This window comes from Gorilla gorilla, chromosome 11, assembly GCF_029281585.2.
Source record: "Gorilla gorilla gorilla isolate KB3781 chromosome 11, NHGRI_mGorGor1-v2.1_pri, whole genome shotgun sequence".
NCBI classification, from domain to species: Eukaryota; Metazoa; Chordata; class Mammalia; order Primates; family Hominidae; genus Gorilla; species Gorilla gorilla.
In genome coordinates, this window is record NC_073235.2 from 99,664,849 (window position 1) to 99,682,346 (window position 17,498).

The 17,498-nt window shown below is 44.1% G+C and overlaps 1 protein-coding gene across 5 annotated transcripts in view; it reads right to left on the reverse strand.

Annotated features, from left to right (window-relative positions):
- The window catches only part of ANKRD44 (ankyrin repeat domain 44), a 348,412-nt gene that overhangs the window by 326,400 nt on the left and 4,514 nt on the right, over positions 1-17,498 (reverse strand). Inside the window, exon 1 of one of the 5 annotated variants that reach the window (XM_055379330.2) lies at positions 11,009-11,111. The exons of the other annotated variants lie outside the window; for them this stretch is intronic. Within the exon in view, the coding sequence (XP_055235305.1) occupies positions 11,009-11,086 (78 nt within the window). The 5' untranslated portion in view covers positions 11,087-11,111. Of the gene's footprint in view, positions 1-11,008; positions 11,112-17,498 lie in introns of those variants that run through there. 5 annotated transcript variants of the gene reach the window in all.

Consider the following 17,498-nt stretch of genomic DNA (forward strand, 5'->3'; position numbering starts at 1 on the left):
TGAGAAAGTGGAATAGAAGTATAAGCTCAAGGAGAAAAAGGAACAATGTAAAATTTCCAACTATCGAATAATGCTTGCTCATCTATTTTTTTTAAATTATACTTTAAGTTCTAGGGTACATGTGCACAATGTGCAGGTTTGATATATATGTATACATATGCCATGTTGGCTTGCTGCACCCATTAACTCGTCATTTACATTAGGTATTTCTCCAAATGCTATCCCTCCCCCATCCCACCACCCCACGACAGGCCCCAGTGTGTGATGTTCCCTGCTCTGTGTCCAAGTGATCTCATTGTTCAATTCCCACCTATGAGTGAGAACACGCGGTGTTTGGTCTTCTGTCCCTGTGATAGTGCTGAGAATGATGGTTTCCACCTCCATCCATGTCCCTGCAAAGGACATGAACTCATCCTTTTTTTATGGCTGCATAGTATTCTACTGTGTATATGTGCCACATTTTCTTAATCCAGTCTATCATTGATGGACATTTGAATTGGTTCCAAGTCTTTGCTATTGTGAATAGTGCCGCAATAAACATATGTGTGCATGTGTCTTTATAGTAGAATGATTCATAATCCTTTGGGTATATACCCAGTAATGGGATTGCTGGGTCAAATAGTATTTCTAGTTCTAGATTCTTGAGAGATCGCCACACTGTCTTCCACAATGGTTGAACTAATTTACACTCCCACCAACAGTGTAAAAGCATTCCTATTTATCCACATCCTCTCCAGCACCTGCTGTTTCCTGACTTTTTAATAATCGCCATTCTAACTGGCATGAGATGGTGTCTCATTGTGGTTTTGATTTGCATTTATCTGATGACCAGTGATGATGTTGCTCATGTATTTTTTAAGTGAAGGTGGGACACTCAAATCACAATAGTGTTTAAATTCCATTCAACACATTTTAAACAGTGATATAATGTTTCCATTTTAAAAGTCAACATTTATATTATGCCAGGAATTACATCCTTTGTATCTTTCCAACTTTATGATGAAAAACTTTAGATGTCAACCCCCCAAAAAATGTGCAAGGGAATACATAGCATATAAAAATCTTTTGGTGGTAGGGGTTGGGGGTAAAAAATGTTGCCATGAGCTACTTGTAAGCATCAGTAGATGGCCCAGCATGGCCATCCTCTCGGTCCACCCAGGATCAGTGATGGAAATCACACTCTGCCTCCTTTGGGCCCTACTTAGCAAGATGCTTTAAACCAAGAGTGCACATTAACAGTGACTTCCTGTGCAAGTCTTTAAAGAGCTGTCCCAGTTAAAGCCTGTCCAAAATCTCCACAGTACAAAAAAATGGTGAGTAAAACATTTCTTCCCATACTGTTTCCTTGACTGGAGAAGTTGTCCCAGATCTGTTCATGTCATGACACACTAAGCCATCAGCCACACATTCTTGACTATACATATTTATCAAGACACCAAGAAGAAAAAATCCACCAAACAAATATTAGCAATATTTTATATCACCAATCCTTTTACTAGGGTTATTTACATAACCAAAAATTAATCGCTTCCTGTCCTTCCTCTGTTCATGGTAAAGATCCCAAGAGGAGGAAAAGAAGGTAGATAAAGTAGATAAAAGAAGGGAAGGATGGTGAAGGAAAAAACACAGCAGCAGAGACTGGCACTACATCATTCACTTATTCAATAGTCACTGCTAATCTACTACTACTGAGTTAACCAGAGTCTTGGATACTAAAAAGCTGGGGTACAAACATTTTCCCCCAGAAGCGAAGAGCAATTCAGTGGCTTAGCTCCAATCTTCCCAAGACGTACACTAATCAAGGGGCTAAAAATGGACTGAAACCAGAAGTGAGAGCCTCAATGAAGAAACTTGCCCCACTCCATGTAAGCAGGAAAATGAAATAGTTCATTAAACATATCTGCATTTACACAAATCTAAAGATTAGGCAGTGCTGTGACAAATGTTCCCTTCAGATGGCCAATTTTAAATACATCTCATAAAATTCTAAAAAAAGAAAACAAAGCATATTAGAGAGGAATTTTCGGGATGAGGGCATGGGAAAGCCTTAGTATTTCAGGATTATTACCAGTCACAAGTGTTTTCAAATAAGAATGAAGTTCCACGGTCTTCTGTGTATCACAAAGATCTTTACCCACAGGGGAACGATGAGGCAATATCCTTATGGCCTTGCACACAATGGGCTCCTTCTTCTAGGCCAGCTTAGAAGTGGGTGATACATTCTAATCTGGATAATGCAGATGATACGATACTAGAACCACATGATAATTACCCAGGCGGCAGCCTTCAGCATTCTATCACAGGGTGTTTATACAGCATTTTAGGCTGTATCCTAAATATAACTGTAGAAATGACACGTGATTTTATAAGTGCTGTTTAAGAACAGGATAGGCAAATGAAATGCACCTCAGACTGAGCCAGAAAAAATAAGAGCTCTACCTCCACTAACAATCAACAAGCAAAGTAACAGCCGCTGGCCTCGGTTTCTCTCTATGAAAAATGGGGATTCTAATGCTCATCTCCTGTCTTCCCCAGACAATTTATAATATTGTTCAGAAAATGCTGGAGGTCCCAGACAGCTTAGGTACTCAGTCACTGTCCATGTTTTCTAAAGTTGTACACTACATTAATTTCTTTACAAATCTTTTAAACAAGTTTCATTAGTCTTAATTCTTTCTCTCTGAAGGATAGAGAAAAGGAGGTCAGTCAACATGTGTCATCTTTCATATAGAAGTTTGTTTCACTTCTGAGAAAAGTGAACCTTTATATGAAAGATAACATGTTGACTGACCTCCTTTCTGGCCTCGCTAACCAGTTCAAGGTGCCCATCTTCATCCAAGATCAAACAGAACTCCAGGCCTAGGAGGAGTTTCATAACAACTCAAATGACTGTGGAAGTACAAGAGCAAGAGTCAGATGCTTTTTATAATTCTAATGAAATGAACACTGGAAACCACACACACACATATTTTCATTCTCTCTCTCTCTCTCTCTCTGCACCACTCCCCCCCCCCCCCCCCCGGCCCCAACACACACACAAATTTATAATCCACACAGAAATTACCAGACTTAGCTTCAGAGAGAACCTTCTAGAATAATGAGCAACATTAGATTAGTAGACAGCTTTAAGATTTATTTTTAATTGCATAATTTCCATTTGTAATACTTGACCTTTAAACTGTGTTTGCTTAAAATTAGCCTTCTACAAAATTAAGGCCATTTCCATCCCCATATTAATCTAGAGTCTCTACTTGGGGAATAGAAAATATTAAGATTTCTGTTTTGCTCTCAAATATAAGAAGTAAAGATCTCTCTTCCCCCATCTTGGCTCTTTGAGTGCATCAAAAGTACATATTAACTGTTTCTGAGTCCACATCTGGAGTTTAAAAATCCTATAGAAAAGGCAAGTGATTTAAAATATAAACATATGGCTTCCTTCTCTACAGTGATTCCTAGGCAGAGGGAAAAAAAAGTTGAGCACAAACAAAACTATTGTTTTAAGGAGGATTGTTTTTAATTGAAAGCATACCAAAAAAGCTAACTAACCTTCTACTTTCTCCTGGAGAAAATAATAAAAGCAAGAATTCCCACCTCAATCTAATTAAATCTAGATCAAAGTGCAACTTAGGTAACACTAGGACTGTAAGAGTGTAGCACTCGATTTCTGAAGAGGATGGCCCCAAGTCTGCCCTTGAGTTAGAGCAAGAGGCTGGCAAATTTTTTCCTGTAAAAGGCCAGATAATAAATATTTTCAGCTTTGCTGACCCTATAGTCTTTGCCACAACTACTCAACTCTGCTGTTGTAGCGCCCATAGACAAGATGTAAACAAATAATACAACTTTATTTATGGACGAAGAAATTTGAATTTTGTTTAATTTTTATGTGTTGCAAAGTATTATCCTTTTGATCCTTTTCAATCACTTAATATAAAAACTATCCTTGGCTCACAGGCCATTTAAAGCAGGCAGCAGGCCAGATGTGTCCTGTGGACAGTAGTCTGCAACCCCTGGGTTAAAACTGTAGAAGACTGGAGCAGCTGCAAGAATAAACTCTAAAACAATGTCCTCATTTCTTAAAGAAAACTAAGGCCCAAGGAGGTATAATGACTGGCCAGGATCTCACAGCCAATTCATGGCAGGAATGGAGTTAAGAAAAATACTATTCAGCCTCTGGAAGAGCTGGTTGAAAAGGTAAAAGCAAGGCCGGGCACGGTGGTTTGCCCATTCCTATAATCCCAGCACTTTGGGAGGCTGAGGTGGGCAGATCCCTTGAGTTCAGGAGTTCAAGACCAGACTGGGCAACATGGTGAAACCCCGTCCCTACAAAAAGTGAGCCAGGTGGCATGGAGGTACATGCCTGTAGTCCCAGCTACTCAAGAGGCTGAAGTGGGAGGATCACCTGAGCCCAGGAGGTCGAGCTATGATGGCGCCACTGCACTCCAGCCTAGGTGGCAGATTGAGACCCTGTCTCAAAAAAATAAAAAAGAAAAGAAGAAGAAATAAAAAGAAAAGGTAAAGCAGTAATGAAGAAATGTCCTGCTTGAGTTCAACTCACCAGGACAGGCAGTGGGGTGCTTAAAACCAGAGATGTTGCAGGAACCTAGTCACTAGTCATAGAAGCTCCTAATACCTGACTTCCCACTGTGTAAAATAATTTGTTACCTGCCTGTCACCTACACTCATTCTGAAGGTCCTATATCAGCCACTAGGACCTTTTGAGGGGCCAAATTACCTGTCAGCCTGATTCTTTTCAGCCTTCTGAGTGACACAGCTCTGGTTGTTTCTTTTGCAGTGTAAGTAACAACCTCCACTTTTGTTAGTCCAATCCTAGAACTCCCAAGATATAAGTGTCAATGTGGCTGAACAGCAAGGATCAATGTCAATTATTTCAAAGAACAGAGGACAGCAGGTGACCAATTAAGCTTAAAGTTCAAGAGCATCTCCAACACTCACCTAGGAAACTAACAGTCAATCTCCTTCCCACTCCTAGTTCCTTCCCTCTAAAAAAATAAATAAATAAGTTTCTTAATGGTTTTCTCCTATTTTTCCTTATTCCACCTTTTCTTATACCAATTCTCATTTTCATTTCCTGTGACCCTTTTTACTTTGCCCTACATCTCAACCAAGAATCACCTCAAATTGAAATGCTTTGTTAGAATTAAGATACATACACATATCCAATGATGTTTAAATTATCTGCTCTTTAAGTAGCATTCTGTAGTTTTAAAAGGGAAAAAACCCCAAATTAAAGTAACTTTTTACAATGTATCTTTCATCTAACTTTTTAAGTCACATTTTATCAGAGAAGTTTGTTTTCTACCGTTATAAATTAATTCAAGACTTGAAATTTTACACCAATGTTTTTTAGACATTCTGCTGTGATGATTTTTTATGAAGATTACTCTATCAACTGTTTTGTTTTTACACACTTCCTCAAAAAGACACAGTTTTATACTTCTGTGAAGAGGAAGTGGCGTTCTTATAAGTAATTTTCAAAGTTCTTTTTGACAACTTAAATCAAAAATGACTGCAAACTCCTGAGAATCTTTTCAACACAAATTGATCCTCCTAGATCTATCTAAACATAAGATTCTTTGGTCAAATAAACTAAGTCAATTGATTTAATAAAATCAAAATGAAAGAAAAATGTACTTCCTAAAGCTGTAGGAACCAAACGCTGCAATTCATACCGAAGTATGGAAATTCCATACAAAAATAAAACAAACAAACTCTTTCTACCGATGTTGTTTAAGTGAGAGAGAAAGAAGACTAGTTAAAAGGTCATAAATATACAACAAAAACTAACTCAAATCATATTTTCATAGAGTTGAAATTGACCTGAGAAAACTGGTCTCTTTAATGTGACAAATGAGGAACCAGCCCAAGATTCAGAGACTATTTATTATAGAGTGCCAACCACGGACCACCTGCTATATAAAGACTTTTCCCACTTGATTATCACAACTTCCCCGTAAAGCAAGTATTATTTTACCCATCTTACAGTCAAGGAAAGTTGTGTCGCAGGAAGATGGACACAGCTTGTTAGGAGTAGCGCTGTGCACATAGCCCAGGTCTCCAGACATCAACTTTAGTATTCTAACTATACAACTCACACGGAGCATTTTTGGAAATTGTTCGGTTAGATGCCACAATATTTTAAAATATTATACATAAAATACAGTACCCTGAAACCTTGATAGAAGACTCCTTGCTACAAAGCAGAGCTACTTAAAAAGATTGTTTCTTCTTGGCTGCTACAAAAAGGAGCATTAGCAACTAAACATTGCACTCATCTCATGAGCCCCAAGACCTAATTATACTAAGGCTCCAAAGTACAAAACCCTTAGTCACATGGCTTCTAAATTACTCATGACAGTATCATTCACTCAAGTCACAGCTGGCCACTTCTTATGCTTATGGTCTATTCTTAAATCTGGACTCCGTTAAGAAGGATATAGAAAGATTTTTACACTTGTAGAAATAAAGGAAGATATTTCAGCATGTCTGAAGCAATGGTGAAACCACTCAAGGCAACAACAAACACCTACTTCCTGTTCAGTTAAGAAGAGAGGCATGGCAGCCAGGCCCATTAGAATTGAGACCTTGTAACTGTTTGCTGCCTTTAAGAACTACACGGTATAATTAAAAGCATAGTTTAAAAGTCAATGTAAGAAAGCGATTTTTGGCAACTCTAGTATCTAAATTCCCTTCCAAATATCTTATACTGGACAAGCCAAATCCAGGTCTTCGTAAAAGCACACAAGATGGGATTCTAAGACCAATGCTCAAGTATTTGACTCAAGTTATGGAGCCACTTAAACTAAGTCAATAGATGTGTGGACCACACAACTAGCTCAGAAGCATATTTCCTTGGGCAGCAAAACCAGAAAAATCATGTGCTTTTACGGACAAACAGAAAGGATTCTAACAACTTTACTGAAGCCATTCTATCAAGCGAGAGTGGAGGCCTTCAGAGGGGCACAAAGGTGGCAGGAAGAAGTAAAAAGAAAAATAGTTTCCAAAAAGAATGTGTCACTTACATAGGTGCCCTGAGAAAATGCTAAAGTAGGCCAAGCATGGTGGCTCATGCCTGTAATCTCAGCACTTTGGAAAGCCAAGCAGATCACTTGATTCCAGGAGTTCGAGACCAGCCTGGGCAACATGGTGAAACTCATCTCTACTAAAAATACAAAAACTAGCCAGGTGTAGTGGCACGCACCTGTAGTCCCAGCTACTCAGGAGGCTGAGGTGGGAGACTCAACTGAGCCCCGGAAGTCAAGGCTGCAGTGAGCTGTGATCGCACCACTACACTCTAGCATGGGTGACAGAGTGAGATCCTGTTTCAAAAAAAAAAAAAGAGAGAGAGAAAATGCTAGAGTTTTATAGTTTCTAGTTTTGTAAGAGGACTCTCTTTTTAAACATAACCACAATATCCTATTCACACTTTAAATCATCAAATATCCAGTCAGTATTCAAATTTCCCCAATTATCTCAAAGAAGTGTGCTTTTTTAAGTTTGTTTAAATCAGAATCCAAATCTATTCACTGCAATTAGTCTGAATGTATCTTAATTCTCTTTTAATTTATGGATTTATATTTCCTCTCCATCTTTTTTTCCCCTCTTACAATTGATTTTTTAAATAAATGAGGTCTTTTTTTTCTGTAGGCATCCCATAGTCTGGATTTTGTAATTTCTTATTTAACAAATACGTATAAGATTAAAAACAAGTCATCTCTAGATCCGGCAATCCCACTCCTGGGTATCTACCCAGAGGAAAAGAAGTCATAAGAAAAAGGTACTTGCACATGCATGTTTACAGCAGCACAATTCACAATTGCAAAAATATGGAACCAGCTCAAATGCCCATCAATCAATGAGTGGATAAAGAAAATGTGGTAGATAAGCTCCTAACCGCGAGTGATCTGCCAGCCTCGGCCTCCCGAGGTGCCGGGATTGCAGACAGAGTCTGGTTGGCTCGGTGCTCAATGGTGCCCAGGCTGGAGTGCAGTGGCGTGATCTCGGCCCGCTACAACCACCTCCCAGCCGCCTGCCTTGGCCTCCCAAAGTGCCGAGATTGCAGCCTCTGCTCGGCTGCCGCCCCGTCCGGGAAGTGAGGAGCGTCTCCGCCTGGCCGCCCAGTCTGGAAAGTGAGGAGCCCCTCTGCCTGGCTGCCCAGTCTGGAAAGTGAGGAGCCTCTCTGCCCGGCCGCCATCCCATCTAGGAAACAAGGAGCGCCTCTTCCCGGCCGCCATCACATCTGGGAAGTGGGGAGCGTCTCTGCCCGGCCGCCCATCGTCTGAGATGTGGGGAGCACCTCTGCCCTGCCGCCCCGTCCAGGATGTGAGGAGCGTCTCTGCCCGGCCGCCCCGTCTGAGAAGTGAGGAGACCCTCTGCCTGGCAACCGCCCCGTCTGAGAAGTGAGGAGCCCCTCCGCCCGGCAGCCGCCCTGCCCGAGAAGTGAGGAGCCCCTCCGCCCGGCAGCCACCCCGTCTGGGAAGTGAGGAGCATCTCCGCCCGGCAGCCACCTCGTCCGGGAGGGAGGTGGGGGGGTCAGCCCCCCGCCCGGCCAGCCGCCCCGTCCGGGAGGGAGGTGGGGGGGCCAGCCCCCCGCCCGGCCAGCCGCCCCATCCGGGAGGGAGGTGGGGGGGCCAGCCCCCCGCCCGGCAAGCCGCCCCGACCGGAAGGGAGGTGGGGGGGTTAGCCCACCGCCCAGCCTGCCGCCCTGTCCAGGAGGGAGGTGGGGGTTCGGCCCCCCGCCTGGCCGGCCACCCGGTCCGAGAGGTGAGGGGCGCCTCTGCCCGGCCGCCCCTACTGGGAAGTGAGGAGCCCCTCTGATCGGCCAGCCGCTCCGTCCGGGAGGGAGGTGGGGGGGTCAGCCCCCCGCCCGGCCAGCCACCCCGTCCGGAAGGGAGGTGGGGGGGTCAACCCCCCGCCCGGCCAGCCGCCCCGTCCGGGAGGGAGGTGGGGGGGTTAGCCCCCCACCTGGCCAGCCGCCCCGTCCGGGAGGTGAGGGGCGCCTCTGCCCGGCCGCCCCTACTGGGAAGTGAGGAGCCCCTGTGCCCGGCCAGCCGCTCCGTCCGGGAGGGAGGTGGGGGGGTCAGCCCCCCACCCGGCCAGCCGCCCTGTCCGGGAGGGAGGTGGGGGGGTCAGCCCCCCGCCCGGCCAGCCGCCCCGTCCGGGAGGGAGGTGGGGGGGGTCAGCCCCCCACCCGGCCAGCCGCCCTGCCCGGCCAGCCGCCCCGTCCGGGAGGGAGGTGGGGGGGGTCAGCCCCCCACCCGGCCAGCCGCCCTGCCCGGCCAGCCGCCCCGTCCGGGAGGGAGGTGGGGGGGTTAGCCCACCGCCCAGCCTGCCGCCCTGTCCAGGAGGGAGGTGGGGGTTCGGCCCCCCGCCTGGCCGGCCACCCGGTCCGAGAGGTGAGGGGCGCCTCTGCCCGGCCGCCCCTACTGGGAAGTGAGGAGCCCCTCTGATCGGCCAGCCGCTCCGTCCGGGAGGGAGGTGGGGGGGTCAACCCCCCGCCCGGCCAGCCGCCCCGTCCGGGAGGGAGGTGGGGGGGTTAGCCCCCCACCTGGCCAGCCGCCCCGTCCGGGAGGTGAGGGGCACCTCTGCCCGGCCGCCCCTACTGGGAAGTGAGGAGCCCCCTTGCCCGGCCAGGCGCCCCGTCCGGGAGGGAGGTGGGGGGGTCAGCCCCCCGCCCAGCCAGCCGCCCCGTCCGGGAGGGAGGTGGGGGGTTAGCCCCCCGCCTGGCCAGCCGCCCCGTCCGGGAGGTGAGGGGCACCTCTGCCCGGCCGCCCCTACTGGGAGGTGAGGAGCCCCTCTGCCCGGCCAGCCGCTCCGTCCGGGAGGGAGGTGGGGGGGTCAGCCCCCCGCCCGGCCAGCCGCCCTGTCCGGGAGGGAGGTGGGGGGGGTCAGCCCCCCGCCCGGCCAGCCGCCCCGTCCGGGAGGTGAGGGGCACCTCTGCCCGGCCGCCCCTACTGGGAAGTGAGGAGCCCCTCTGCCCGGCCACCACCCCATCTTGGAGGTGTACCCAACAGCTCATTGAGAACGGGTCATGATGACAATGGCGGTTTTGTGGAATGGAAAGGGGGGAAAGGTGGGGAAAAGATTGAGAAATCGGATGGTTGCCGTGTCTGTGTAGAAAGAGGTAGACATGGGAGACTTTTCATTTTGTTCTGTACTAAGAAAAAGTTCTTCTGCCTTGGGATCCTGTTGATCTGTGACCCTGCCCCCAACCCTGTGCTCTCTGAAACATGTGCTGTATCCACTCAGGGTTGAATGGATTAAGGGCGGTGCAAGATGTGCTTTGTTAAACAGATACTTGAAGGCAGCATGCTCGTTAAGAGCCATCACCACTCCCTAATCTCAAGTACCCAGGGACACAAACACTGCGGAAGGCCGCAGGGTCCCCTGCCTAGGAAAACCAGAGAACTTTGTTCACTTGCTTATCTGCTGACCTTCCCTCCACTATTGTCCTGTAACCCTGCCAAATCCCCCTCTGCGAGAAACACCCAAGAATGATCAATAAAAAAAAAAAAAAAGAGATAAAAAAAAAAAAAAAAAAAGAAGACAGGTTTGAAAATAAAAAAAAAAAAAAAAAAAAAAAAGAAAATGTGGTAGATACATACCATGGAATACTACTCAGCCATAAAAAGGAATGAAATAATGGCATTTGCAGCAACCTGGATGGAATTGGAGATGATTATTCTAACTGAAATAACTCAGAAATGGAAAAACAAACATCATATGTTCTCACTCATTAGTAGGAGCTAAGCTATGAGGACACAAAGGCATAAGAATGATACAATGGGCTTTGGGGAATCAGGGAAATGGTGAGAAAGGAGTGAGGGATAAAAGACTACACATTGGGTACAGTTCTTTAGTGGTGACAGGTGCACCAAAATCTCAGAAATCACCACTAAAGAACTTATTCATGTAACCAAACACCACCTGTTCCCCAAAAACCTATGGAAATAATTTTTTAAGAAGGAAAAAAAGTCATCTTTAAACATACTACATTATTCCATCGATGGTCTACATCACCAAACCACCTAGATCCTTTCAATGAAGTCCTTGCTACTCCAAAATACATGTTTGTTCACAAAATGTTGCCATGGTACCTCATGCAACATTCTATTCAAGCCAGGGGTATCATGGACACAGAAGGGCCCATAAGGCAACACCTTACTTTAATGCTTCAATACTTTTTGGAACAAAGTAAATACAAATTAATTTGTAAAAAGTCATGTGCAACAAATGGAAACAATGAGTTTTGCTTAGGCTCAAATTCATCAATTCAAGTTTTCAGGCAGAGGGCATGTAGTACCTATCAAAGAACTCAACTGAGAAAAATGTGTTAATATGCAAACACCTCTCCTATCCAGTTTGCAAATTGGATATTTCCTTACCTCTTCTTCCTACCTAACACGAACCCTATGACTCAGTAAATTTAGTCACCAGGTTACCTGAGAGGGACATAACACCGTCACTCACCTGGGTTCCACCCACATCTGCTGCCTGAATCATTCCCTTCCTCAAATACCACTTAGACTCCCTCCAGCTCCCTTCTTAATGACTCTGCCCATCTCTGGACTCCTGAAGTCCCTAATCAATACCCCTAAGCATAGTCTAAACCTGCACTATATGTGGATTGATAACTGTTTCACATGCCACGTGAACTCAATAAACATTAAAGAGGGCCTTTCATGTGCAAGGCATTCAATATCATCTAACTAGACTGTGAGCTCCATGGGGAAAAAGGCCTCTTGTAATACTGCACCTATTTCAAGAATCCTAATGTGTGGTGGCTAAGAATGCGCACCTTGGAGTTGAGCTTACCCAGATGCGATTCCCAGAGTCATGCGACCCTGAAAAAAATTACTCGACCTCTCAGTTTTCATTTTCCTTTTTTTTTTTTTTTTTTTTTTTGAGACAGTTTCACTCTTGTCGCCCAGGCTGGAGTGCAATGGCACAATCTCGGCTCACTGCAACCTCCGCCTCCCAGGTTCAAGCGATTCTCCTGCCTCAGCCTCCCAAGTAGCTGGGATTACAAGTGCTTGCCACCACACCTGACTAATTTTTGTATTTTCAGTAGAAATGGGGTTTCACCATCTCTAGCCATCTCTGGCCATCTCTCTGGCCAGGCTGGTCTCGAACTCCTGACCTCAGGTGAGCCATCTTCCTCGGCCTTCCAAAGTGCTGGGATTACAGGCATGAGCCACCGCACCCGGCTTCATTTTCCTCATCTTTAAAATGAAATGATGATAGCCATCCTCTCATAAAAATATTAGGATTAAATCACGTAAAGCATGATTCTTGTCTTGTCTCCTTGTTCCCAATTCTTTCTGTCTGGTTTCTATTTTATTATGCCTGTTCTTACCTGTCCTTCCCTTTTGTGGAGAAGGGGAGAGCAGAGAGCCCCAGCAGAGCTATGCTGTATCATTGCTATGTAGATGGAGCTCATTAAACACCCCTCGATTGCTTGAATACATGGGAGATCCACTCTTAGAACATTTAGGGACAATATTTCCTGTCCCCTAGTGTCACCTTGATACTTCCCCTGAAAAGAAATGGAACTGAGAATTACCTACGACTGAGAATTACCTACAGTGCTAACCATCCTCACAACCAAAAGCACAGTTTAAAAAGAGGGAAAATATAACCAGAAAATAGGACAATATGTGATCTTTTATCTTTTCATAGGGCAGAAAACTTTCTCTTAATTTTGTTTGAATGGAATTTGACATCCCAGTGTAAAATGAAAGCTGTTTATAGAAGTGTTTCTCTTTTCTTTGTTTGAGTACTTCATGAGTAAAAAACATTTGAACATGTACATATACAGATACATATACATATTTATATTCATTCACTTAACAAATATTTATTGAGCATTTACTATGCACCTTACCCTGTTTTAAGTGCTGAAGACATAGCAGTGAATGAACCAAACTAACAAAATAATCTTTGTCCTGTTATCTATATCTTAACCACATGTAAGTTTTGGTTTTTAAAATGTGGGGAGTCAAATATATGGTATGAGGGATTTACACTGTGGAGGAAAATAAAGAAAGGCAGACAGGAAATGTGGAGTGGGCATTTTAAATAGTGTGGTCAGAAAGGGACTCACTGAGAAGGTAACATCTGAGGAAAGACCCGAAAGAGGTAAAGGTGAGCCATGCAGATATCTAGGGAGGAGCTGAACAGGGAGCAGGAACAGCAAGGGTCCCGAGGCAGGAGCGCAGCTGGCATGTTCACTAAATAGGAGGAGTCCAGTGGGGCTGGAGCCAAGGAGCCAGGAAGAGATGGACAGCAGACAAGGCTGGACAGTTGAGTGGAGGAGCTGAGTGCAGAGGTCACTCTAATGACCTTAGCTTTCACCTGGGTGAAACTGGAAGTTTTTGAGCAGGAGTGACAAGTTCTGAGTTCCATCACTCTGAGAGCTACGTTGAGAGTAGAGTGCAGGGGCCAAGGTCAGACGGAGGGAGACCAGTCAGAGGCTGCCGTTATAACCCAAGTGGTGATTTGGCCAGGTGGCAGCCAGTGAAAAATAACAGCCAAAAAGACGACACAGTACTAGCAAATAAGATGTACTAAAACTACATAAAAATTAAAAGTTTAAAAGAATGATTTAAAAAAATATGAATTCTAATATTCTCTTTCCCAAACTCCAACTCAATAAAGTATTGTGTTCATCCTTGGGGTGTAGGCCACACCTACTTTTGGAGGCCATTGTTTCACAATAATTGGTTGGTTGATTTGTCCCGGCTGACCTGAATGTCTGCCTGGCTTTCTGTCTTTAGACTTCTCTTATGCTCACTTTCCTTTTTCCTGATCTTGCCAGTCTTAGACACCAAAACAAGTCTCCTCCACAGAGACTAACCATACAGAGGCTGGTGATTACATGTAGGAATTTTCTTCCTTTCTTGAGAAAGTCTGTGGTCACCATGTCAACTGCACCCAACTCTGGACCAACCCTTCAGAAATAAACTTGTTAGATGCACATGTTATTTGGGTTCAACAAAATAGGATTCTGCCTGGGAGGACCCAAGGTATTTCCTAAAGCAACACCTCTGAAGAAGGCTAAGGTGGGCCCCAGCTCACAAGAGACAAGCAGGGCTTTGTAAGGATTGCTCCCTTTATCCTGTAAGAAGTTCAAGAGGATTCTCAAAGAACCACACTGAGAACAGCCCCAGAGGTTCTGTGTCCCCACAGCCAGGCTCCTGGAGATGCCAGAAGACAAACTTCTTGGAGAAAGGACTCCCCACCCTTACTTAGACAAAACTCAGGATGTGTTTACCAAACCTGGGAAACTTTAAAGCTGCCACAAACACACTTGGGAGAAAATCAGAAGTTCATAAAAGGCAGATACTTTTTGAACTCAGATTCCACAAGATGAGAAAAGACTGACATTGAAATATGTGAGGAGCTATCTTAGAATGTTAGAGCTTGGAAGAATTTAGAGAATTTTCTACCTGTTCCCATTTTGACAGACAAAGAAACGAAGGCCAGGACTTACCCCAAACCATACAACTGTTAGAAGAACCATGAGTAGAATCCACGTCTTCTGATTCCCAATCTAGTGTTATTTTTTAAACAAACTAAAGCAAAACAAAATTTTTTAAATAAAAAAAGCAAAACTTTTAGAGACAGGTTAGAATTGTAATTGATTTCCATGTCTAGGCTCAAACAGATGTTTCCACAAGTCTCCCTAATTTTACTAAAAGCTCTGAAAGCTCTCTTAGGGGAAAATGGTCTTCTGGTATAAAAGATATCCTAGAAAGCTATGCTTGGATGCTTAAGACTCCCCGGGATGGGAGCAAGGGGACTCTAAGCAAACAAAAACCAAGAAATGCAAACAATTATTGACTTAGTAATCCCTGAAACAGCCCAAAGGTGGACTATATATTTATTTGCTTAGCTCACTTCATAGAATACTAAATTTTAAGTTTTCAAAAGAGGAGGCAAGTGAAAAGATCCTTAAAAATTATGAATATCATAATTACAAGCTGGATTCATGAATCATTAATTTCAACCTCTCAGGCTACCAACATATTTACAAACATAAACACTGATAAGGGCAAATACCTGCATTCCCGACCTCTGAAAGCAGCCAAAGCCAAATAATATATTGGTTAAAAGGTTAAAAAGGAGTAATCTATAAAGTGGGCAATCTTAGGCCAGGTGTGGTGGCTTACCCCTGTATCCCAGCACTTTGGGAGGCTGAGGCAGGCAGATCACATGAGGCCAAGAGTTTGAGACCAGCCTGGCCAACATGGTGAAACCTCATCTCTACTAAAAATACAAAAATTAGCCGGGCGTAGTGGTGCAAGCCTGTAATCCCAGCTACCCGGGAGTCTGAGGCACAAGAATCACTTGAACCCCAGGAGGGGGTCAGCGGGGGTTGCAATGAGCCAAGATTGCACCACTATACTCCAGCCTGGGAAACAGAGAGAGACTCTGTCTCAAAAAAATAAAAATACAGAATAAATAAAATGGGTAATCTTAGATTATCTATGAATTGAAGTAGGGTGGAGAATAGGAATTAGTCCTAAGTCATTGACATGGGTTAAAATCCTTCTCTGGAACCTGAAGCTGTTTGACTTTGTTACCTGGAAAGCCTTATTAGAGCTCATCTGCAAATACACCCTTCATAGCCACATTTGTAAGAAAGGCTATAACACAAACCATGTGAAGAGCATCGGTCTCCATTACAGGCACCAAGTCACAGAAGGGAGAGGGCAGAGCTGAGGCACCATAAAGGCATCCAGCCCAACCTCTTCATTTTACAAAGAGAAACCTGAAGCCTACAGAGGTTAACATGTCTTGCCAAGGGTTGGCTAATGTACAACATATGTCACTTCTCCCTTCCCCTGTACCCATAGCAAACACTGGTAATCAATCACACTTTCTCAGATCCTTGACCGCAAGAGTCAGAATGTTTCTATCACATTACACCTGCAAGTCCTGGACCGATCAGAACTGATGTGTGAGATGGAAGCTGTTTCCCAACTCTGCACAAGGTCATAAAACAATCTTTGTAATACCTGCACCACTGTAGACCTGACTCAAAAGAGACAGAGTAGTCTGCTAGTCAAACTAGTTTGCCATCACTGTCAAGCCTGTGGTGAGCAAACATGGAGTCTATGTGAATATATGATGACCACATATCCAGGTTTACCCAGGACAGTCCTGGCTCACATCTATTTGTGGCTTCATATTGAGTAGTATCACCTATGATTCTCAAATGGATAAAAATGATATAGTCATCCTAGTTCTGTGTATTTCCTAATCATTCACAAACATTTATAAATGTTGTTTCATACATGATGTGTCAGGAAAAAAACATAAACAACAACAACAACAAAAAACACTTAACCAATCACCAGGAGTTTTCTCATACAAAGGGGCTTTCAAATAATACTAAACCCAACCAGTTTTCAAGAGGGACTCAGGGACCACTGTCCAAGCCAATCTTTTTTATATATTGAGCTTCAATATGAAATTTCTTTGGGGGAAAAAAAAGGAGTGTCATAGCTTAAACAAATTTGGAAATCACAAAATTATCAGATCTCTGTAGCTCTGCCTGTTTTTAAATTATTTCGTGCTATACTTTAGCCTATAAAAATTCACATTATCTTGTAGAAATACAAATCTTTTTAAAGAATCTTTCATTTCTGTTTCTGGTACAAACAATTTGTGCCTTTTTGAGTTCGTATTTGCTCTCTGTTTAAAGCAAAAGAGGAAGTAAAAAGTTGAAATCTTAAAAAAAAAAAAAAAGAAAGAAAGAAAGAAAAGAAAAAGAAAAAAGTTAGTTCCATTAATCCAGAGCTAGAGCTTATGTGCTGGCGTTGGCTAAAGAGCCAATCATATATGTAAGAGAAGAATAAGTTTATTTGGAAAAGTCATTGGTGTAGAGAACACAGATATCAGCTACGTGCACAAGTGAAAGGTAATGATACTATCACACGAAAAGTTTAAAAATTTTAACTGGCTACCCAGACAGAAGACTAGAAGGAAACATATCAAAATGTCAAGAATAGTTATCTCTTGAGTATAGAGGCTTCAGATGGTTTTAAAATGTTTTGGTTTGCTCATCTAGCTTTCTGCTTTTCCTATAATGACCGCAGTTCATTTGTTTTATATATATATGAAAAAAATCACTGAACTACCAACACATCATTCACCGGGGTGAGGAAATGGAGAGGCTAATGGGAAAAGCCAGGTATAAGCCAGGCAGGGGCAGAGGCCTCAGAGCAGCTCCTTACTATGTACAGAAATGGGTCTGGCCCAAGAGGCAGAAGGAGTTCAGGGAACGCTGCTCATCCAATGGCTTCTCTGTAAACAAGATCAGACACCCATTAATCCCATGGCTGCAGTGCCCTTTCAACTACGAAAAGTATAGCCTTGTGGTCAGAGCCCCACCTGTGCAATCAGACTGCCAGGGTAGGACAATGTGCTAGATCACTTACTGGGCGTATGACCCTAAACCGGTCAATTAGCCTCTC